Source organism: Podarcis muralis, chromosome 6 (assembly GCF_964188315.1).
Source record: "Podarcis muralis chromosome 6, rPodMur119.hap1.1, whole genome shotgun sequence".
In the NCBI taxonomy this organism is placed as follows: domain Eukaryota; kingdom Metazoa; phylum Chordata; class Lepidosauria; order Squamata; family Lacertidae; genus Podarcis; species Podarcis muralis.
Genome location: NC_135660.1, coordinates 28131575 through 28157206, shown reverse-complemented (window position 1 = coordinate 28157206; position 25632 = coordinate 28131575). Strand labels below are relative to the sequence as shown.

General features: G+C 40.3%; 1 protein-coding gene across 1 annotated transcript in view; it reads left to right on the top strand.

Moving 5' to 3' along the window:
- Positions 1–57: 57 nt before the first annotated feature.
- Positions 58–25632, top strand: part of FBXO36 (F-box protein 36) — a 29901-nt gene continuing 4326 nt past the window's right edge. The window contains exons 1-2 of the mRNA XM_028731157.2: positions 58–460; positions 18068–18176. Of these exons, the coding sequence (XP_028586990.1) occupies positions 365–460; positions 18068–18176 (205 nt within the window). The 5' untranslated portion in view covers positions 58–364. The remainder of the gene's footprint in view (positions 461–18067; positions 18177–25632) is intronic.

Here is a 25632-nt window from a genome sequence, read left to right as displayed (position 1 = left end):
TCAAGGATCGGCGGCGGTTCTATCCTTGCCGTCCCCCTCCGCTCGTCTCAGACGTTCCTTGGCTGAAAAAGAGGTATCCCTCCGCTGGGGTCGTCACCCCCGGGGTGCGCGCAAGCGTTTATCCCCCACAGGGTCAGCGAAGCCGCTGGCGGCGGCGGCCTCCCTGTTGGCGGTTTCGCCCCGATTTAGAGACTTCCCCCCCGCTTTCTTTCCCCGTACGTTCGCGGGTGGTGTAAGACCCGCCGACTTCCAGCACGGAGGAGCTTGCCCGTCTCCTTTAAGAGGGGAGGCTGGGCTTCCCGTGACCTCTCCGTGCGGCCGCCCCTTCCTGGTTGCCATAGCGATTGGCCGCTGGCGTCCTAAAATGGCGTCGCTCCTCACAGACACTTTGTTCGAGGCGCGAGGGCAGGCTCCGGCGCCCAGCAAAGACTTCTACCAGCTCCTTGTCACCAAGACGGAGGTGAGTGAATTACCTCCCCTCTCAGGGGGTCCTCCACAGATTTCTCCTCCTCCTCCTCCCTCTCTGTCGTTACGGGGTGAGCGGCGACGGCCTGACTTGATAGCGAAAAAAGTAATGGAAGTTGCCTCACTTGAATTTAGGGCTATTCGTTACTTCTTCCTAGGACTGAACAGGTGCATCCTAGAAAAGTGTAGGGGAAATTCTCCGCGCGCTCGACTTGCTTCTCATTCAGGAAAGGAAATGGGGTCCACTAGAATTTAAGCAAAACATTTCGCTGATAATTAAATTGCCATGCCAAACCTCCCTACTAGAACATTCCTGGGTTCATTCTCTAAATCTGCGATTTGGTAGTCCTGTCCCCTAATCCTAGATGCTGCCTTCATTTAAGGCACATTGTACCTGGTTAAATGCACACCTTTCTGTATGTGTGTCCCCATTTTGAGCTTTCTCATCTACAGGGAGATTCTATAGTCCCAGGCATCTCCCATGGAGGTGGGCTTTCCAAAAGGAGTTATATTTCTAAATAGACGAAAGTTCTTATTTCTATGTCACACATCCTGCTCCATCCATGACAGGGATGGGGAGTCTCAGGCCCAAGGGCCAAATGCAGCCCTCCAGGACTCTTTCTGGACCTCAGTGCTCTCCTCAGGCCACACACCCTTCTCAGCTCCTCGTTGGACCACTTTGCACCATCTTTGAGTCTTTCATTTCTGCTTGGATGGAGAGGGATGCAATTGTGAAAAAACCTACAGTATAAGATACAGTGACAAAATTCACATTTATTGCTTACTTTTGCCTCTGACCATGAATTTGACTGTGTGTGGGTTTTTTCAAACATTCCTCCATTCTTTCACCTGAAAAATATGAGGCAATTGGACTCCAATATGTTGCAGGGCTGTATACTTGGCAAATTCCCAGATTGCATTTCTGCATCAAATACCCAATGGTGCTCTGCATTCTGCAACATTTGCGAATACTTTTTCCAACATCAAATCCTAATAGAGTTACTTACTCAGTAATTCAGTAAAATGTTGTCACGATGCTATTATAGCTAACAATATTACCTTTGAAACTCAGATCCTTTCTCTTCTTGGAATTTTACATGCACACTCCAAGCATCTTTTGCTCATTCCCAGGTGGGTTTGACCCACTGTTTGAGAAGTAATGTTTAATCTCTAGTAAAAGTAATATCTCTCCTCCAGAGAGAGTGTTATGTCAAGTTACAGTATTTTGTTTTTAAGCTCTCAGCATTTGTGAGATAGCCGTATGCAGAAATACTATACCTGGTACTGCAAAATTATTTTTAGTGGGTGTATATGTAAATCAAAGTGGCTGTCTGTTCAGGGGGAGACAGTATCCCATATCATTGCCCTTCTTTGACCTGATACTGCTGCGACATCACTCTAGAATCCAAAGAATTGAGAATACTGTCAGTATGCTTTTAATATAGAGGTTTACCTACTAGTTCTGTTGTTTTTTCTGTAGTATAACTGACACATCTCCTAACTGCTTTGATTCCATGGGATCCAGAATCATGAAGGTTCTGTCTCTAGTTGGTGACCAGTTCTGGCAGCTCAGAAGGGGAAATTGAGCTTTATTTTGCTTTTTTCCTTTATCCCTTAAGTTGCTTTTCTGCCACGTTGATCTCTCTGGCACAGTGACTGTTACGGCTGCATCAAAGCAACTGCTTCTGTGGAAGCATTAAGTGAGTGAAACTTTCAGTGTTAAGAAGCCATGTGATTTCCTGGAACAACTTTCTCAAAAATGAAAAGTTTCTGGAAGTATGGAAGGGGAAGCAAAGAACAACATTTTGGTTTTTCTTACTGTAAACTCCCAACAGTTTCAGAGGAGAAGAAATACATTTCCACTCTGTGTATGTGAGACACAGTATATCCCCAAACTAATGCGTATATGTAATATACAGGGATTGAGATTCTCTTTTAATTACACCAAATCTGGTGCCTGCAAACAATTTGCCACCTTTCTGTTTAGGAAAGAAGTTTCCTGAGGGTGCACAGAAATGGAAGAGTACCCAGTTAACATTCCAGCTGCAAGTTATTGTCATGTAATAAAAAGATTCTAAATGTAGAATACAGTATAACTTCTTTGTTTAGATTATAAAAGAATTGGAAATTAGTAAGACCAATATTCTAGTCATAAATATACAACCTAAATAAATGTTGTTTGGTTAGTTGTGAGGGAAAGAATCTTTTAGGAGTTGGCTCTCCCCCTATAACAGCAGCATGAAATAAAGAATGGTGATAATCATGTTGATGATGTTGATAAATATAGCGCTATCTATGTGTATTGCACTTTGCAAAGTATGACAGAACAGATCCTTGTCCCAGGAGATTTACAATCTATAAAGCAATGCAAGCAAGACAACAAAGGAAGGTGAGATTTTCATTTGAGAATTAATCTTCATGCGAGGGGGATATTCTCTGGATTTTATCTCTATAGTCAAATAATTGCCAAACCCTGGTTGCATGTTGGCATTTCTTTTTAAAATGTATTGGAGATGGGGTGGTGAAGGGAGACTAACAGCAGATCATACGAGGGTACACAGAAGGACATAATGACCAGCAATCCAGAAACACTAATAAAAGCAAGGTAACAGTTGAACTTCTAAGATTTGGTTTTTTTAAAAAAAAGTTTAATAATCAGTAGTGAGTCATGAATCAAAGAGACTAGGTGGGTAAAAGATGGAAGTCTGTTAATGCAAGGAAGTTGTTCTAGATGGTAAAGTTAAAAGAGTAGGATCATTATGACAAGAAAGAGACAAAGAAATCTGGCATTTAAGCTTCTTAAACAGTGGACTCATAAGATAGGGTTGATAATAGAAATGTAACTAGTGAATATTCTGAATGTGTAAGTAATATTACATCTGTCATCAATTTGATTTGACCAGGCTGGTTAATTACTGTAATGCATGAAATAATTATATAAGACAAATGCATTGATTTCTATGGAACACCTTATTTCTTTCCATAAAGATCCAAGTTGTATTTTCCTATATATTTTAACCAGTCTATTTTTCTAGAAAAATAAGTGTCAGAGCTCACCATGAACTTCTCATTTGTTCCCTTAGAATGTCAGTGGTGCCTACCTGAGAGGTGGCAGAACTGAGCTCCAGTGACCTCTGCGTGAAAAAAGCCTCAATTTTAACATAAATACTTGCGTATAAGATTTCATTAAGTCCTCTTACAGAAAAAAGCACTTCATAAGTTCCACTGATAAAAACATCTAGTTTTAACAGTTTGGTTGCAAATAAGTGAATTTGTTCACCTGCTGCTTCCTTTTATTGTTCCTTTGTCTTCCCTTCAAACTACCATAGATTTCACTGTGGTTGTACATGGAGAAGCTAGAGATAAAATGGTGGGAGGGGCATAATAGGTAAATGATCTTTGAGAGATCTACAGGGCTACTTCTGAGGGAAATTTTTCATTTGGAGAAGAGATGAGCTTATACTTTGTAGCAAAATTCTGAAGTGCTCAGAAACCTGGTTAACTACAACATTAATTTTGTTCAGAACTTTTTTCTCCATTTGCAAAATAATCGTTTTTATGACAGCTCAAGCATTCAGACCTAGTTAACCAAAGTGTTTCTCAACTGCCCACTTCTTCCAACAGAAAACTATACCATTGAAGCTATTTCTTTTAATCTATCCAGACTCAAATGTCCTTGAAAAGTGCAGTCAGATGAGTGATTCATGGATGCTTCCCAAAACATTCTTAAGAAAGACTCTAAATGGAAATACAACTTTGAGAATAACAGTGTAGTTTAGTATTATATCGAGAAGTGTACGAAGAGTAAGTATTTTATAAGAATGCAGACAGCTGGAAAGATTAGATTAAACCAGAAATGGGTAAGATAAAATTGCAGGAAAAGGCACTGCTGTTAATGTGGGAGGTGTGGACATGAAACCATTTCAGAGAGGATTGATGATATGACAGGAATGTAGGCATCTGTGTCTCCTTCCCCCCACCCTCCGGGGATTTTTTTCTCTACGGCAAGGATGAGAGTTACAGCTGATTTTAAGCATATTAACAACACTGAAATCCACAAGTTCTATCCTCTGAACACCTAGTTTTTGCAGAGTTTGCATTCATATCTACCTCCTCCATTAAATTAATCATTTCAACAGTATGTATTGTGCTTGGCCTTCTTTTCCACAGGCTGCATTAGATTTCATTGGGGGCAGCCCACTACTTGCTCAGGAGCAAGGCCGGATTTAGGTTTGATGAGGCCCTAAGCTACTGAAGGTAACGGGGCCCTTTATATGTCCACCAGCCTTTTGTCAACAACAAATTGTCGCTGTTTTTTGTGTTGAATATATGCTATATGGTAATTTATGGACCTGATAGGTATCTAAAGCCATTTGCAAAGAACAAAATATGTATTTTATCAAAGTAATTGATATAGAAATGAGCAAACAAGTTACATTTTAGGGAGCAGGCTAGCAGGCGGGGCCCAATACTTACATAATAGGAGCCTGTTACAGATAGGTAGCCGTGTTGGTCTGCCATAGTCAAAACAAAAAAAATTCCTTCCAGTAGCACCTTAAAGACCAACTAAGTTAGTACCAAGAACTAACTTAGTTGGTCTTTAAGGTGCTACTGGAAGGATTTTTTTTGTTGTTTTGATAATAGGAGCCTATACAACACAAAACACGGTTGCTGTATATAAGTTTTATTTTATTTGTTTTTTTATCTTATATTTTGGAAATGTACATACAGTTTCTTTTCTTTAATTTTTTGGGGGGTCCCCGAGAGAGTGGGGCCCTAAGCTATAGCTTGTTTAGCTTATATGTAAATCACTGCTCAGGAGTGATGCATTCACTTCTTGGAGGTTTTTTAAACAATTTTCTTGCTTCAGTAGAACTTGCTATTTAGTACATTTATATCCTGCCTTCGATGCATCCCAGAAGTTAAAATGTGTTACATGGGATTCCTAGGTGGTTTCCTATCCCAGCATTGACCTGCTTAGCTTCAACAAGGTGGCTTCATCACATGCCTTGTAATCTTGTCCTAGTAAGCATTAATTCTATTGTGGTAAGGATAGATAAATGTAAGCATATATGAAGGCCTATGTCTTATAGACTAGGGTTTTCTACACTCCAGATGTTGTTGGACTATAACTCTCATCAGCCCCAGCCAGCTTTCCCAGTGGTAAGGGATCATGGGATTTGGAGTCTACTAACATCTGGAGTTTCCCCATCCTGCTATGGATGTTCACAATGATGTAGCGCATTCACCCTGCTCCTTAAAAAGAATGGGCATAAGCCCTCCAAAGTTGTGTATTTCAAAGTTTTGTTTATTTCAGTAGAATAAAAGCTTGTGCATGGTTAACTGAGCACTGACATCCACATGACAGAGGTGCTAACTTTGGAGGATTAATCCTACTATATCTTATACATAACAGGTTTACAAATAATAAAGGGATAGCTCATATTTTGGATGTGGCTGGTCCAGCAGGAAACCTCATAGATAACATTCACAGAACTTGTGTTGTGCCAAAACTCATACACTGTTCATCTTAAATACTGGATAAGCCCAGCCCTGTCTCCCTAAGTCTTAAAAACCAGATCAAAATTTCATAAGTGTTTCCCTTCCCTTCCTACAGAAGTTTATGAGCTAGCCTCATATGACTTATTCTAATACCTTTGTGTACCCAAATATTTTAATTAAAGTCAATTGCAATAAAAAATCAAGGGGGGAAAACAAAAATGGGGGTGGGCAATACAAGAAGAAGGAAAAAACATTGTCAGTTCACATTAGCAATACATTTATACATCATCAATACATCCATCTTAGTTTACACGTAGAGATCAATATAGGCCTTCCAAATGTCAGCTATTTAATTTAGTGAAGTTGGTGTTTATAGAAAGTATACTTCTATAGTTTCTCTAGATTGAAGAGGGCATTTGGTCCTTTTTTTATTCAGCCATCCAGAAAGCTACTAGGTAAACAATTTTTAAAATTGCCCATGCTGGGGTATTCATAGAAAATGAGACTTGCCAATCTTTCATATGTGTTAACAGATATGCCTCATAGTACAGAGTACATTTTAAAATTAATAATCTATGTGGCCATCTGTTGCTATTCAGGTTCTTCAGAATGTTTAATTGTACAGGAAGAGAGACATTAAATCAGGCATCCCCAAACTTGGCCCTCCAGCTGTTTTGGGACTACAACTCCCATCATTCCTAGCTAACAGGACCAGTGGTCAGGGATGATGGGAATTGTAGTCCTAAAACAGCTGGAGTGCCAAGTTTGGCGGTGCCTGCATTAAATTACAATAAAGTTACTATGCTACTGTTCTTTACTGTTATGATTAATGCTCATCAAAGTATTTTTAACCCTTTATGTCATGTTACCAATTCTCAGCTTTCAGTAAAGATTTTAATAGAAGACTGCTGAGAGTTCCAGATTTTTAGTACCTGCTTTAACCAACCTCCACCTCAGGGCAGCCTAAGGATTCTGGATGCTGAATATAAATTATTTTTCTTCAGATTGTGTGCCAAATCAGCCTATCCCAGCCTGTGGTTTTGCCACACCTATCACTGTTTTCCTTTAGCAAAGCTGCTCTGAATTCTCTGCTAATATGCATGTACTAGGACATACTGTTCAGGATTACATATGCACCTTTAATGACAGACAGATTTACCCAATAGTTCCATTAGGGAACACAGGAACGGCACATTATTTTTCTGAGCAGTCACAGATAAGCAGTGCTTTCAGATTTGTTCACACATGCACATACATTCATACCTTTCCCCCAAAAATATTTTCTGGGATCCTGGCTGACTCTCTTCCACTGAACCCTTTCCCCTCACTAGGGAAGCTGTATGCCATGAACTGGCAAGATGACAGCAAGAAGGGAGAGGTGAAAGAAGATCCCTGTGAGGAGTGTAGCCAGGACACACTGGGGCATGCAGGGGATGGGGAAGGAAGTACTCACAGGGTTACAGAGGATGGTGAGGGAATGAGGGTCAGTGCGCAGGAACCACAGCAGCAAGACCCATAACCAGAGCCGGGGGGGCGCTGTCTCCATGAACATGGTGGGCACTGAGAGGTAGGGAGCAGTGGAAGGGGGACTCAAGAAGGCTGAGGCAGGCAAGGGCCCACAGCCCAGCTCCCTAGCTAGTCAGGTAGGGCTCGCTAGCTCTGGGAGGAGGTGTGTGATTCCTCAGCTGGAGTAGGCTTGGAACGGGTGAGGGTGATATGTCTCATCAAGCCCAGATGCTGCAATCAGCATGCAAAGTTCCAAAGGGCAGCAGAGCTGAAGTGCTGTGTCTACTCAACTGCCCATGTTGATGGACCTTGGCTTGAATGCTCCTGGACCTCTATGGGACTGCACTTCAGGTTTGACTCTGGACTATATCCTGACTGCTAGACTTGAGACTATTGCAGGCATAGTCTCCGGCCCTCCAGATGTTTTGGAACTACAGTTCCCATCATCCCTAGCTAACAGGACCAGTGGTCAGGGATGATGAGAATTGTAGTCTCAAAACATCTGGAGGGCCGGAGTTTGCCCATGCCTGGACTACTGCAACCCTGCCCAGCTACAGCTGTGGTTGTGACATGAGCTTAAGATGATGGAAGGCACTCTGTGCAACAAGACCACCTGTGCCTCAGGTGACAGCAGTGAATCCAGAACCCCCAAACAACAAACCCAGTCATTCAGAGGAAGTGTAATTCAATTTAGAAATGACCCCGCAGGAATTCATACTGGAGAATCCATGGAGCAGTCAGGTCCCACCTGGAGCTAGCCATCCAAATAGGAACAGCACCACTCCAATGCAGTGCCCCCCAACCTGACTCAGAACAGTACCATGATTGATGATATCAAAAGCCACTGAGAGATCTAATAAGAATCAACAGTCGCACCTGTCCCATTTCTCTCCCTTGGCACAGGATCATACATTATGAGCAAGGCATTTTCCACACTGAAACCAGGCCTGAATCTCAATTGAAATGGATCTAGAAAATCTGTCTCCTCCAAAACAACCTGGATCTGGTTGGTACCAAACCACTCAAGCAGCAAATGTCCCCTTTCTGGGCAAGGTTCTTATCTAAAATTATTAAGAACTTCGAGGTCTAGGGAAGGCTTCTTCAGCAGTGGTCTTGCAGCCACCTCCTTCAGGCAGCCTGGTGTATGGGAAATCCATCCAGAAGACAAAATGTATATCGAGGAGTTAGTGATGATGATGATTTATTTGTTGAATTTATATATCGCCCTATACCGGGAAGTCACATGATTCTAACATGGTTACCCTTCCTGCCTCTGTTTCTTCCCCCTCCCTCCCAGCCTTTAGTTTTTGAAGGTGTGAGAACAATCTTTGGTGTCCTAATCAGTTGGGAGGAGGTGAAGCCCCTCCCCCCCCCACAGCTGCCTTAATCAGTCTGGGAGGATAGTGCTGGAAACCTTCTTTGATGTTGGAAATTATTAAAGTGAGGCATTGGGAGGAGGTGGCTATTTATAACATTGGTTGGTTTGGGCAGAGTCTTTCAGAAGCTTATGCACAGACTGGCCTATGCAAACTGAGACTACCTGGAGGAGTCACTTCATCGGTTCTTGAGGGCTTCCAAGTGGCAGAGGGAAGGGCATGCTTGGTATGTATATATTGCTTGCAGTTTAGAAATAAAATCTTCTCACTCGCTTGTGTTTTGTATTGCTTCTGAATCTCTTTTAAAAGAACCATCTTGCATTTGGCAAGACACCTGAGACCACTCCTTCTTGAAGCATTAATCACCTTCCTGGCCCATTCAGCTGCCCCCTTTCTAGCAGATTTTATAAGCCATGAGGTGCAAGAGTACAAAACACAAGTGGTTGCACAAACCTAGCCAAATACCTTGTCCATATCCTCAGGCCGCAGCAACTGAAACTCATCCAAGACAAGAAAGCACTTTTCTTCAGCAGGATCATCAGCTGAGCCCAAATCCTAGAGGATGGAAGTAGCTTTATCCTCAAAATGCTTAGCAAGCATGTCACAGCAAATTCACCTTCCTAGGGCCAGTAGGCAATAATAAGCCTTTATGTAGTTCATATAGTTCCACTCAGTGCTTTTTTTCTAAAAAAATGTTTAGGGGTACTCTCATTTTTCTACTCATATTGAAATACTGCCCCTCAATGAGGCCAGACACAGATTCACAAAACGTTTTGGGGTATGCATAACCCTGTGTACCCCAAGAAAAAAAGCACTGGTTCCACTAGTGTCGTGGCAATATATCTGCTCCCTGGCATAATTAATGTAAAGGTTTGTTTTGACCAAGTTTCCAACATATCCAATATTTTAATATTTTGTGTCTGTGTGCTAATTTAAAATTTGTCAGACAAATGAGTCAAGGTTCATGAATTGCAATCTGTTCTGTAGTTAGCTCCTTTGTGCTCATTTTTCTTGTGCTTAGTGAGTCACCTAACAAATGAACAACTAACTTAAACAGACTGTATATTAACAGATTTCACATATATGGGGTATTGTATGTCTGATTTAACCAAATGTTTGTATCATTTCTTTTATGTGGTTGTAGAACTAATAATTCACTCAGTGTGCTGATAATGGTGAATGGTTTGTTTTATAACATAAACTGATCCCCTTTAATAGTGAATTGTAACTAAACTGGTATATTTCCTGTTATTTAGATTAGAATTGTAGAATTGGAAGGGACCCTAAGGATCATAGAGACCACCACACCAGAAGGAAAGAAAGACAGAAAGTGAAACCCAAGCTCCTTCTGGCCTGTTATTTATATACAGTGGTACCTCGCAAGACGAATGCCTCGCAAGACGGAAAACCCGCAAGACGAAAGGGTTTTTTGAGCTGCTTCGCAGGACGATTTTCCCTATGGGCTTGCTTCGCAAGACGGAAACGTCTTGCAAGTTTGTTTCCTTTTTCTTAACACCGTTAATACAGTTGCGACTTGACTTTGAGGAGCAACTCATAGCACGCGGTGTGGTAGCCTTTTTTGAGGTTTTTGAAGACTTTGGTGATTTTTGAAGCTTTTCCAAAACTTTTCCGACACCGTGCTTCGCAAGACGAAAAAAATCGCAAGACGACAAAACTCGCGGAACAAATTAATTTCGTCTTGCGAGGCACCACTGTAACCTTGAGAGAAAGAGATAACAGAACCAGTTTAAACCAGCTGTTCAGCTTCTCTGAAGGAATAACCCAAACATCAGGAACCTTTTGCTTGTTTCCAGGCAGAATAGAAGCTTACTTGTCAGCTAGAAATTTCTAGCTTCCACCAGCTTGTATCACACAGAGAAGCCTCTAGAACCTTCTTGAATAAATTAGAATAGGAAAGATCGCTACACTTTAAACCAATATTTTCTTTACTAAAAATGCAAACTTGACAAACTTTGGCACCTTATTCCAAAGTATGATTCTGTCTACACTGCTACTTATTCTTTGAACTTAATGGACACTGCTAACAAGTTTTGCTAAAGTAATGTAGGATAGTACCAGTAGCTGCAAATGACCATAGATAAACATTTTTGAAAAAACAGGTATAGACAAAGCTTCCTTCTCTGTAGATGTAGCTAATCTACCCTACACTAATAATACTGGGGGAACATCACAATTCTGTAGGAAGCTGCCCCATACTATTCTAAGCATCTTGTTTCAGGTTGATACAAAGTACTTTTGTTTTTATTGTAATTATTTGTAAGTTTTAAACAGATTTTATAAACACATAACATTTTAATTCTCTTAATGTTTAATTGTTTGTAATTATTATTTTTCCTATGTTTTAAGCGATTGTTTTTATCTGTAAGCCACTTTGAGTCCCATCAGGGGAAAATGTGGGATATAAATATATACTAATAATACTTCACAATTTCCCTTCTTTCTCAGTTTTCTAGGGCATGGTTATCTAAGTGACTTCAGTTGTTCCTCAGGACAAGGCAGCAGTAGTAGTTGTTGGGCCATCTTGTGGGTGGGCAGGGGGACTGAGAACAGCAGAGAAGGCATCATTGCCTCTGCTGCATATAAATTAGCATATTAAACTGCAACATTTCCTGTCTGCTTCTTGTGTATATATAGCAGTTGTTTGTTTATTGCAATATTTACACACAGAGATTTTTTTTGCAAAAGTGTAGTGTGATTATTTTTATTTCATAAAATGTATATACTGCTTGATTGCAGAAAAAACCTCAAAGCGGTGTTAAGACTCAGTTTTATTTTACAAATTGTCACAGTGCTCTGATGACCACTTTTCTGTATTCTCCATACTCTCTGGTGCACATTTTCATGAGAGTGAAGCACAGTATTACAAAATCATTTTTGCACTACAAAGTTGTATGTGTTAACAAGCAGTGTGTTTATCCTTTACTTTGGAATGGGGATCAGAACAAAGATGTGATGGAAAATTGTAGCAAACTGCTCTAGAAATGTGTGAGGTGATGTTGATGTCATTGGTATTAGCCAATAGTAGCCCCCAACAGCTGTTTGCATATATACTGAATGTTCCTTTCTAAGAAGAGGAACTGGGGCTTTCCAGCTTCACCTTGAGGCAAGGTGAAAATCTGAAAAACCAGTTTAACCAAAGCATACAGTGGGACAAAAGAATGTACATTTGTATTGCAAATAACAATGGCAGCATAAAACCACCCCATCATTTTGATGGAAATGCTGTCTGCCTTTATCCCAAGATCATTAGAATCTTTATTGGAGACTTTAGTCCAGATAGACCTGCTCCCAAAGACTGGGTGAGGGGCAATTGGAAATATGGCCTTTTCTGTTGTGATGTCTTATTTATGGAATACAGTGGTGCCCCGCAAGATGAATGCCTTGCAAGACGAAAAACTCGCTAGACGAAAGGGTTTTCCGTTTTTTGAGTCGTTCTGCAAGACGAATTTCTCTATGGGCTTGCTTCGCAAGACGAAACGTCTTGCGAGTTCTTGCGAGTTTGTTTCCTTTTTCTTAAAGCCGCTAAGCCGTTAATAGCCGCTAAGCCGTTAATAGCCGCTTAGCCGCTAATAGCCGTGCTTCGCAAGACGAAAAAACCGCAAGACGAAGAGACTCGCGGAACGGATTAATTTCATCTTGCGAGGCACCACTGTACTTGAAAGAGGGGTGCTATTGGAATAGTCTCTGTATATCTAGATGGCAAGTTGGAACAGTTTTGCTTTTACTGCTGTGCTGTTGCTTTTTTTATTCAGCATGTGATATTTGCTTTTATTGTAATTATTTCTTCTTGTAAGTAGTTGTGAGGGCCATTAAGATGCAAAAAAAAAAAAAAAGTAAATTAGTTGTATCTTGATTTGTTATGAAAAACCCCTTCATATAAGATACATGGAAATTCGTTCAATTCTCTAAACAGGAATGTGATTTTAAATGGCATTATTTCTAACAACAATCTGAGCATAGTATCCAAAAAAGTATTGTAGGAATACATACGGTACTTTCCCTTATTATTCTGTTAATCGGCTCTTAATATTAATTTTCTTGCAAATCAAAATGATGTGGCTCATTTCAATATCTCAGTTTCTAAACAGCCTGTTATTTTTCTGCTAATGAGTTAGTAACTGTATAAAAAGATTATTGCATGTTCTTGATTTCAGTTTTTGATATAATTGCTTCATTTATCATGTGCTCCTTAGACAGTTCCTTGTAACTAATTAAATGCAAACATTTGACCGTATGACATGCCAACTTCTGGTGTTAACTGATGGCGTTCTACTGTAGTTAAATATGCAAATAAATTATTTTTAACATGTCAGTCAAGCTTTTTCGTATTCTATCTGCACTGAAATAACACTTTTAAAGAAACTTTTCAGATTGCTTGTCAAAGCCTGAATGTTACACAGTGCAATCCAATGCATGCTTACTGAGAAGTAAGTCGTTAGCATCCTTACAAGTACAATCTTAATTGCCCTAATAAAATCAGTCCTAGCTATAGGATGTACATAATTCTCACAATCCGAAGGCCGTACAACCACTCTAGGAGGGATCATGCTGTTTACGTTGTCTACCAGCGTGACTTCTAGATCCAAAAAGAGTAATAGTCACTAGAACAAGAAGTAAAAAGGGTCAGACTAAAAAATGTATTTGTCCTAAAAAGTGTATGCTTTCCATGTTCAGGGTTGAACAGCTATAGATAACAAATACATTTCCATTTTCCATTTTGGTTTTCCCATTCCCTTGGAGATTTCCCCCAGTGTAAGGAAAAACAAAACAAAACAAAGAACACTACAAATGATATGCCCCTGGGTAAGCTCCAAACACCTATTGTGGCTCCTTGAGGGAAGACAGATTGTTGCTTTGAATAAAGATGGAAGCCTTTCCACACTTTAATGGTGATTTCATTTTCTGAACAATTGTTTTTCCTCATAGACCTGAAATGTGAGCCATCTCTTCGATTACTCACATTAAACTGTAACTGGATCGTGTTTCTCAAGAATACACATTGTCTCACATAAGGTCACCGAGAAGACATAAAACTAGGTAGATTTTAAAAGATTAATCCCGAAGAAAAAGCTGAATGCTGGGAATTCAGATATTATAAAACAGTTATGTTCCATATATGGTGGATTATCCGAGCATACAGAAATTTTGGGCATGGATATTAACAAAGACTAAAGATGTAATGAATGCGGAAGTACTATTATACCCTGTTAGAGGGTTGCATGGAAGGAAAAAGTTCAGAAGAAGAAATGGAATTAATTTATTATTTATTGACAGCAGCAAAGGTTTTGTGGCGTTCAGTATTTGAAGAGAAATGAAGTACCTGGAATAATGGATAGCGAAATAAAGTGCTGGATATTGATTAAATCTGTGAAACTAATTTACTGGATTTTTAAAAAAAATAGGGAGGGATGAAAACAGTGCAAAATGAATTGTTCTGAGATTTAAAAAAAAATATGGTAAGGAAAATCCTGTTTAAGAGAAGATACTGATTTGATAGCATTAGGAGTTAAATTTTAGGAAGGACCAAAAGAAAAGAAAACCATATAAAGAGTTACGGAAGAACTGTTAGAAAGAATGCTATTTTGAATATTGCATCTGCAAAAAAAGGTTGTGTTATGATTAATATTTCCCTTTGATTATATTTGTAAGTTTTGATATTAATAATAAGGTTAATAAAATTCAGCAAAAATCAAGACAATGCATTTAATTTTTATGTGAGTGGAATGCTCTGGCCATATTTTGTATGATGTGTTTCAAACTGATATTCTGCTTTTGTGCCTGCATGTTCAGCATTCCTCAGAACAGGCCAGCAAGGCCAGTAGCTGTTGCTGGCACCTGTTAACAACCTGATCAATTTTTTTAAAATGTATTTTTATTAAAGATTTTTTTGATTTACAAAGGCATGTGCAATGTCTCTCTCTCGTATTTCCCCCCCCCCAACATAACACTTTTTTTTTTTTTGACAAATCGATTTCATTTGTTGAGACATTAGGAAGAACAACCTGATCAATTTAACCCCTTATTCATTCTCAGTTAGAAATTGTCCATTCTTCCTGACAGCTGTGTACACTGATAGTAATCCCAACTGTCTGCTGGAAATGCAAAGAAAAAGAGGGATCTCTCTTTCATATGTGGTGGGACTGCAGGAGGGTGAGGGGATTCTGGGAATTGATTTATTGTGAGTTGAAAAAGATGTTTAAATACTCTTTTGTGAAGAAGCCAGAATCCTTTCTGTTAGGTATAACAGGAAGAGAGATAAAAAGACAGGATTACAAACTGTTCCAATACGCCGTTACGGCGGCAAGAATATTGATGGCCCAGAGGTGGAGACAAGAGGAAATGCCGACGCTGAGTGAATGGAGGATGAAACTTGTAGATTACGCAGAACTGGACAGAATGACCAGAAGAATAAGACATCAGAAAGATCAAAGATTCATTGAGGACTGGGGAAAGTTTGCGGCTTATCTGGAAACTATATGTGATCAACAAACAACGCTAGTGGGGTTTAAAGAGACTTTGTAATATTATAAGGTATATTGTGTGACAGAATTAGGGAGATGTAAGATAATGGTAAAATAGCAATACTAAATAGAAAATGCGGGAAAATAAGGAAAATGGATGACTGCGGGGGGTGTTGGTGGAGGTTCAAAAATTGTAAATATGCAATCATGGTTGTAACTAATATAAGTAAAAGGAAAACCGAATAAAAAAGAACTTAAAAAAAAAAAAAAAAGATAGTAATCCCAACTGTGGGAGGTGGCAGGTTTCCCAGCCTATGAGTCATAAAGATGTGTCCCTGCAACTCCTGTTTCTATCAGGAACCTGTGCTGTCACTTTCCAACATCAGACTCTACTTCCACATATCAAGGAAAACCTGAGCAGAAGTGGAGAATGTGTGGTATTGAAACACAATACAGCTGCCTACCATATAGTGCTGTGGTCTAAACCACAGAGCCTAGGGCTTGCCAATCAGAAGGTCGGCGGTTCGAATCCCAGCAACGGGGTGAGTTCCCGTTGTTTGGTCCCAGCTCCTGCCCATCTAGCAGTTCAAAAGCACATCAAAGTGCAAGTAGATAAATAGGTACCGCTCCGGCGGGAAGGTAAACAGCGTTTCCGTGTGTTGCTCTGGTTTTGCCAGAAGCGGCTTAGTCATGCTGGCCATATGACCCGGAAGCTGTCTGCGGACAAACACCGCCTCCCTCGGCCAGTAAAGCAAGATGAGCATTGCAACCCCAGAGTCATTCGCGACTGGACCTAACGGTCAGGGGTACAAGACTGCTACCACTGATGTGGCTAGAGGTGCTGATGTTTCCTTTACCACCACATTCCACCAATCAACCAAGGACATGGGTACCAGAACACATGACATGTCGCTGCTTGACCGCTAGACCCTGCACTACAGTCCCCACATGGCATTACACAGACCTATGCCAAAACATCACAAGCCAATTTAGTAATCCCGAGGGGAGGGGATCTTTTTCAGTAAGTCCCATAATAAGCATCTAATTAGTAATCTCGGTCCACCACCTGAGAGTAACAATTTCCAAATCTTATCAAGTGGACTCTGGCGTGTAAAAGCATATGGTGAGCCGTAAAGTTGTTGGCTCTTAAGCTACCATCAGACCCCTCTGTATTTTTCATTATGGATATTGAGAAGGAAATAAACAATGCCCTTTGGGGTTTATTCCTAGCTTATCCTTCAGGAAAATTAATTGATGCATAAATGCTGGTATCCCAGGAACTAATTTTGTTGCATTAATGAGTGAGCCATTCCGTCCCAAAAAGTACAATTTAACTGAAAAAGTAAACATGCCAGTGTTTACATATTGTGGGAGGTATGAAATTTATTATTATATGTTTGTCTCTGCAGTGAAAGTTCCTTTAATAATAATAAAAAGAGAAAGAAAAATACTGTAAATACATGCTCATCCTCTAGTAAATTGATTTACATTCTCTTAAAAGGCTTTTGTGGTTTTAATTTTTACCAAAGAGGTGCATATATGGGTGAAGGACAAGCAATCTTCTATTTCTCCATCATGATCCTTTTCATAAATTAGCTTACAGCTACATTTCTAGAATTTCTGGCCCTCCATGTAGCTGAGGAATAGATAGAAAGCTTGATAACCTTTTTCCACAATAAGGATGTTCTAAATATGGGGACAGTACCACAATTGTTGGCATTGGAACTGATGGTGTCCTGTTTTGAGGATGCTTTCCCCTAGATTACTCAGTCTGCACAAACTTCATTGCTAGCAATAGGTGAAGATATCTTTAGTACCCTCGGTTTGTAATAATTTTTTCCTGCTTCTTTCTGATTCTGGTGTTAGCTGCTCTCTGTTTTTTACTTTTATCGTCACTGGAGTAAATTTCAATTTCTTCTTTTTTGTTCATTTTTTTAGTTGTTTGCTAGAAGTTCCAGTTCAAGCAAACTTTTCTAGGCAGACGTGACACTAAAAATAGAAAAATTATAGTAGAAAACATAAAATATATCCAAGAAAACAGCAATGAGATCTGAAACAGCAGATGGCAGAGCAGCATAAAAACCACCACAGAAGATTAATGTTAAAATGCCTGAGAAAATATTTGGGTGCATTTGGTTCGCCTGGAACCAAAATAAGTGTTAGATTAGCCTCTCTCTCACTAAAATGGTAATTTACCTCATTGCCATTCACTATAACTGGCAGCTGACAGACCAGGAAGAGGCACCTCAAGATGATTTCAGCACACAGGTAGGCTCATATGCAGAAAAGTGATTTGTCAAGTACCCTTGTCCTAAATGGTGAAGAGTTTCAAGGTAAACACAAGCAATTGGAATTAGGTTCTGAAACATACTGGGAGCCAATACAGGCATTTTAGCACTGGCATGATGTGTCCCCAATACTTTGTTCCTATTAGTGCGTAAGACAGCTGTGAGCATGTTTAATGCAATTTCTGAACCATTTTCAAAGGCAACCTTGTGGCATTAAAAAGATCTCATCTAGAAGTTAGCAGAGCATTGACGACTTGAGGCTATGGTATCTCTCTCCAGCAAGATTCATAATTGGTGCAAGATTTTTTGCCACAGAGGCCACTTACTTATTTTATTTATTATAATACCATTATACACTGTGATTTCACACAAAAAAATCAAAGCAGCTGTACAACATTAAAAACCAAAATAAACATCAGCTAAGACTTCTCAAAATTCTCATTTATAGGTAATTTTCAGGTGGTGGAAAATTTCTCTTCGGAGTGAATTTCGTGAAGCAAGACCTGGAGAACTTAGAGAAACTCATGAAGACTTCTTGGATGACCCTTCTCTCCAAAGTAAGATACTAAAAGTATAGCTTTAGTCTGATGTATGTTCCAATCCATCATCTGTATTCATGTTTGCATGAGACCTAGATTAATAGCATATTTAAAGGTGATCTGTGACAGCAACATTTCAGATGATGGAAACTGCACTAGTTTCCTTATAAAAGATGACAACAACAGTGCTTTTATTTGGCTTTCTTATATCTAGAATTTATTTTTTTTTACTTTTGAGGATTTGAGAAGAAACGCTAATTTGGGGATGGAATTGATACCATCTTTTAACTTCATATGGAGTGATTTTGAACCACACATATACTGGTTTTGGTGGAAACCCAATGAAAAATTGCCCTCAACTTGTGCAGGTGCATGTCCCTAGTTTTTTGAAAGTTCAGTTTCCCCTTGGGCGTCCCTTCTAACCCTACAGTTCTATGATTCCTGCAGAGTACAATGTTCAGTTGGGTATATATGTGATGAGACATTCTTTTAGGTATTACTATGCATTTCATTTCTGTACCAGTTTATATTTTAAAGAAAAAATCTCAAAGTGGTTTACAACAGCTTTCTTTCTCTTTCTTTATTTCTCTCTCTCTTTCTTTCTTTCACACTGGATTCAGTCAGGTTATGACTAAATTCAGACAGACTTTGTCCTCAATCCCTGAAGAATTAAGCACACAAACTAAGGAAGCTTGCATGCTGCCATTTATACCATACAACTCACAGAGTTTATTGATTTAGTTACATCCATCATCTGGTTGAGTTATCAGTGACCCTTCACCTTGTTTAACACCTTTAGAATACCAAAAGCTTCCACCATAGTTAGTATCTTTAAAATACTGAACATGACGCTGCGAACAATAAAACATCATAGTTAAAAAAAGATATATAGAAAATATTTGGTCATTTCAACATCGTCCCCTGATCTATCAGGAACTTTCATGCAAGTTCTACTGAAATTAAGAAAAGGAAGCATACCAGAAAAAAGCCATAATTGTGCTTCAACAAAGCTTGTGTAACATGTTAATATTCCCTGTTCAATCAAAACGAAGACTTCCCCCTTAAGGCAGCATCTTAATCCCAAGAAATATTAAATATTTGTCTTCCTATGAGTGTAGGGTGCAATTCTCCAAAATCTTCCAGTCCGGTACAGTCCTTACTCCTGAACACGGCATGGCAATAAGGATTTGATGAGTTGTGCTCCAGTACTGGAAACAGCCAGAAACTCATAAAACAAGGTAGCTATGCTTGACAGAGACATCTTTTTCTTCCATCATAGTTTTCCATTGCCTTTTCTTGCATATAAGCCCAGGCAGGAACATAATCCAATGCAACTGAGAAACAGAATCAGGATGCATCGCCCGTATCCATAGCTACCACAACAGGGAGCCCAATCAGGAGTGATAAAAACACTAAGAAGAGCTGAGAAGCATTCCCTGTCGCACGCATGTTCCCCATCATTGTTGATCCGATGATCCTGAACCAAAGGCTTAACGGGGTAACAGCCTGTGTATTTATGGTATTTCCTGGAGTGGTTGGCGCTGGGATCTTTGGAAACTGACAGTCATCTTCAACAACACCTACTTCCTGGAACTGGCCATTACAAGGAGGAAGAGGAAGAGAATGTGATTGGTTTGTTCCCCTCGGAACCGCCGGCAACTACAACTCCCCATTCAACATATCAAAAACACCAAATAAAACAATCCAGAATAAAACATTATTAAAGAAAGTCAAATATAAAGTATACAAACAAAGCAACATAATTAACAGGAAACAAAAATATTATCTTAAACATTTCAAAAGAAGACAGTACTAAAAGAAGTCAAATATAAAATGCACATTTAAAACTGCATAATTAACAAGAAAATAGCATATTATCATAAGCATAGAACAAACCTGCTGTTGCTGCCACCAATGGTGGATGGCAGTTCATGGTGGACGGCGGTTGTGGAAGCTCAGGCTCAATGACCTCGGACTGCACTAAGAGGCAGCCAAGATGATATCTTGCTCTCTTCAACAGCCTCAGCTTTTGTAGCTGGAGTCAGTGAGGGCCCCACCCTCTCAGACCAGGTGAAAAAAGGCTTGCAAGGCAAGGAGCAGGTCTTCCAGGACTCACAACCAAGATGGTCTCCTGATCCCAAGCTGAATAGGGTTTGCAATCCAATACCAACACCTTGAATGGGCAGCCAGTACAATTCTGTCAATAGTAACATACCACGATGGCAATATTCTGCCCCAGTGAGCAGATGAGCTGCCACATTCTGAACTAGTAGCTTTCAGATTAAGCTCACATAGAGCACTTTGCAGTCATCCAATCCAGTTGTTACAAGTGTGTGGATGGCAATGATCAAGCTATCCCCATCCAGAAACAGCCACTGATTACCTTACCAGCTGAAGCTGGTAAAAAGCAATCCTAGCAACTGATGTCACCCAGACCTCTAGTGACAGAGATAGATCCACAAGCCTGTTCTTTCATATGCAAAGGAGGGTGGGGCAGCAAACTAAAAACCACACAAGACAAGCTGTCGTTTGAACATATGTCAGCCAAATCCTGACTTGTTCAGCAAATGATGGCTTAGTGTTACATAGGAACCACACCAGTTTGTATACTGCATTTGAACGTTATGTGTGTTCAAATTAGCACTATACTTTTGATTTAGGAAAGTGAGTTTAGTGTTGTTTTTAATTTTACATTTTTAACCCTCAGTGTTAAAATTACTGATAAAACCGGTAATCGCTACTAAGGAAGTTAACTGCATATTGCAACCCAGCATTATATTCAAAATCATATCAGATTTACCCTTCCACTGTAATGAATCATTTTGGAATAGTTCTATCATATGTATGGTGAGTCTGCACATAAAACTTCACCTGTTTTTACACAAAGGTCATCGGACAGTGACCTACGAATACCACCTCCATCAGATGAGGCTTACATCTACAAGAGAGAGGGTAGTTACAGACTGCCCTCCCTAGGGAGATATACCTGGCATCAACTTGTATATTCTTTCAGTACTAGGAAAACAATTATTTCAGGCATTTTAAAACATTTTTATTGTCTTTAAAAATTTTTGCTGTTAATTGCTCTTTATTCCTGCCATTTGCTTTTCATTTTTGTAAACTGCGTTGCAGTCATTGGTAAAGGCGAACATATAAATGTTTAAAATAACAATATCTGACAGCTATTCAAGTAATTGGGATAGATAGATCATTATGGACCAACCTTTGGGGCATTTGTGCCATACAGAATATTTTTTCGGATAGCACCTATAGCACTAGAGACTGTGCTTTGCATGCAAAAGATTCCCGGTTTAAATCCTGGCATCTTCAGCTGAAAGGATCAGGTAGCAGGGCTAAAACAGGCTTCTTATGTGAGCCCTTGGCTTTCTGCTGCTGATTGGAATAGACAGTGCTGTGTTGAAAACAGTCTGGTTCAGTGTAAGGCAGCCTCATAATCCACTCTCCTGTGTCCTGTGCTTTAGGGTAGTCTTGTTTGATGTGTATTAAGTCATGAGCAGGCAACAGAAACTCACTGGTCAGGAAGGAAGGAGTACTTTAGAGCCTAATTGGGTAAGACCCCACTCCCAAAGCAATCAGCTTTCAGGCTGTCTGGAACTATTGGTTGCCAATTGAGGAAGCTAAAGGCAGTAGAGCAGTCCAAGGCAGGCACAGGTCACCAGCCAGAAGTAGGAAGTGTAGGCCAGGGTAGGTTCCAAAGGCAGCAGTGACGCAAGTGGCCTCATCCTGTACAGCACGGCAGGAGTGTGGGTTCTGGAAGGCAGCAGAAGAGAGCAGGGACTTGGTTTGGTTTCAGGAATCTATAGCACAACTATCCTGTGACAAATCAGACCTTAGCTTGAAAATATATATCTTGCAACCGCAAATAATTAGACATGTTTTTTCTGTGTTGCCTCCTTGCAGTAATGAACTACAAGCAGAAAATCTAACAGAAATTCAGTCCGGACAAAGTTTAGGGAGAAATGATCATAGTCGGCATGATCACTCCACACAGTTTGACAGAGAGGCTTCTGTGGGGATCAATCTGGAGTCAACTGCCAAAAGATTTCTCCAGCAGAACTGAGACATGTATGATGAGTTCAGAAAATGGATTGGGATATGGATATAGAGTGGTACCTTGGGTTGCATACGCTTCAGGTTACATACGCTTCAGGTTACAGACTCTGCTAACCCAGAAATAGTACCTCGGGTTAAGAACTTTGCTTCAGGATGAGAACAGAAATCGTGCTCCAGCAGTGCGGCAGCAGCAGGAGGCCCCATTAGCTAAAGTGGTGTTTCAGGTTAAGAACAGTTTCAGGTTAAAAACGGACCTCCGGAAATAATTAAGTACTTACCCCAAGGTACCACTGTATAGTCAGCAGGAGTAGTAGTCCAGGAAATAGACTAGACTGGAAAGAGCAGAAGGCACAAGGCAACAGGGAGTAGTGAGGTCCGAAGGTTTTTCTGAAACCAGTCTGACAGGAGGCTTCTTCAGAAAATACCATTCCTTGCAAGCCGTGCCTTAGGGAGCAAGCGTATGCTCAAGAAGCTGGCATAAATCAATCTGGTATAAATTTACACCGGAACCAAACTCCTTTCAGGAGCAAGACTACAGCCAGGTGAGCCAGCCATAGCCTGTCAGAAGGAAAATAAGATTACAGGATAGAGTTTGACTTAAACTACCCTTTTTGTCAAGTCACATGACTGAGCTGACAGTTAGGATCCAGCTTAAGCCCCCACCCCTTCTTGGGAACCTACACTGGCCTTGGCTCAGCTGGCTGAGTCCCAGCAGATCCAGGATAGGCAAGTTATACTGGCATACTTTTGGCTGAACTCAACTGTGGTGGGAAGCTCCCAGCTCAGCCAGAAATTCACTGCATCCCATCAGATCCTGCCATAGAATTACCTCTTTGTCCATGTTGTACAGTTGACAGAAGGCCACGGCCATGAATTAAGGTTCTGAATAAAAATTTAACCAGCCCTGCTTTTTTCTATTTCTTTTGAATCTCTCCCAGCTTAGGAAGCTTTATGTCTAAATATCTGTGGAAACTGAGAAGGGAATTTATGGATTTGTGAACAAGGTTATGACAGGGTTAATAAATGGAGCTGGAGATAGTATTTACATGAGCTGTTGATAGATGAAGATTTTATTCCAACTCTGTGGCACAAAGTACTGAATATACAACATTCCATAACCATTTAGCTAATTTTATCTCTAGTTTTTAAAGTTATTAATTAACATTTGACTTGCCTCTCAGTAGTTGGTATACATGATATAGTTTTTATGTGTCTTATAATGCAAGAAGACGTTCCCAAATGCGCTGTTGTAAAATGTTTGTTCCTCAAGGAAAGATAAAATAAAATAAATTAATTTTGTCAGTAAAACATTAAGCCAGTCATTATCCTACGTAGGTACTTCCAGCTGTTAGTAGAAAGCTTATGATACAAACCATTTTAAATAATCAGGAACTGATAATGGTTTTTAAATGCTCATAATAGCATTTAAACATCACACAGAGAGAAGCAACCAAGTTCAGCAGCAGTCATGCACTTGCCAATTTATGCCTGGTTTCAGGGCATTGTCATGCTATTTAATTTGATTTTGCATTTGATAATCTGCCTACAAGCCTTGGGAAATTCGTGATTCTCTACACGTCAGCATTCTAGTAACATTTAGGCAGCTGTGTGTTTTGTTTGTGGTTTTAATTTGATATACTGGTGTGTTTTCAGTAAGTTAGTGCAAAATATATTTTAAAAGGGGTGCATCCTTCCTCCTCAGCAGAAGGAGTCCTTCCATCAGAAGAAGGGAACCTTCAGCCTGACAAATTGCTATTCATCCAGGTATCTTCTGATGGCAGCTTTAAGATAGCAACCAGATGATTAAACTATTTATAATAAAGATAATCTTGGAAAAATTGATCATATGAACAAATTTTGTACCATAGAGTGCAATCCTATGCATAAGAAAGTTATGTTACTGGTGGATTAAACTCTGTGAGTTGCACTGTATCCTTGAATCTCAAACTGGGCTGGATCTCTAAATGGATATTATCTTAGCTGGATTCAAGCCATGGGCTTTTCCGTCCAATAGGAGGCTTTTGGCTCCATAGAAGGCTTTTTTCAAAAAATAATTGCTGTGTGTGTACTAGACAGCATCTTAAAAAGCAGAGACATCACCTTGCCAACAAAGGCCTGTATAGTTAAAGCTATGGTTTTCCCAGTAGTGATGTATGGAAGTGAGAGCTGGACCATAAAGAAGGCTGATCGGCGAAGAATTGATGCTTTTGAATTATGATGCTGGAGGAGACTCTTGAGAGTCCTATGGACTGCAAGAAGATCAAACCTATTCATTCTGAAGGAAATCAGCCCTGAGTCCAGGATCTGGAAGGACAGATCCTGAAGCTGAGGCTGCAATACTTTGGCCACCTCATGAGAAGAGAAGACTCCCTGGAAAAGACCCTGATGTTGGGAAAGCTTGAGGGCACAAGGAGAAGGGGACGACAGAGGACGAGATGGTTGGACACTGTTCTCAAAGCTACCAACATGAGTCTGACCAAACTGCGGGAAGCAGTGGAAGACAGAAGTGCCTGGTGTGCTCTGGTCCATGGGGTCACGAAGAGTTGGACACAACTAAACGACTAAACAAGAAGAAGTGTGTACATGTGAATTTGTGTGCATGGGTTGGCCCATCCATGAGGCAGGCTGAGGCAGCCACCTTGGGTGGTAGAATGCCAAGAGGATGCACCCTCAAAGGCCCACCCTGCTGCCTCTTCCAACAGCAGAGAAGTGCCAGAGGCAGCAGCGGCAGCTTCCGGCGAGATCTCACACCTTCTGTGAGTTCTCTGCAAGATCTCATGAGATCTCACCACAACCTGTTTCTGCCACTTTGCAGGTGCTGCCACACAACCCAGGTAAAGGAGACTTCATTGGGGCAGCAACTTCCTGCTTCACCTCTAGTAGCAAAACAGGGTGCACCAACCATGGTTTATGGTACCAGTGTTGGCAATGAGAAAATCGGCCTTCAGTCTAAAAAAGATTCCCTGTTCGTGTGTATTATATCGTATAATAATAATGCCCCCCCCCCTTTGCTGGCAAGGACAGTACAAAACAGGAAAAGGTGGGTGGGTAAGAGAGAAAGAGGGACGCCACACCCATTTTTTATTTTAGTCCTGCCCAATATGGACTTTGATTCCGCCTACCACTGGCTCTGCCCCCAGTTCTTGCCGGCATGCTGCTCCCAATAGATTACCCAAAGAAAGGTGGCTCTCAGCCAAAAAAGGGTCCCTCACCTTTGATCTAATTGATCACTAGCTCTTGACAAAGACAACAGGATACCCCTGCAAAGCCCACTATATGTTGATACTTAGAGTTTATATCTTTTTATCATGATTATCAAAAAATCTGATTCACTGAGCGTGATGTTTTATGGCTAATAGCTGTTTGTAGTATTTGTCTACCTGTTTTTACAGTTGCTTAT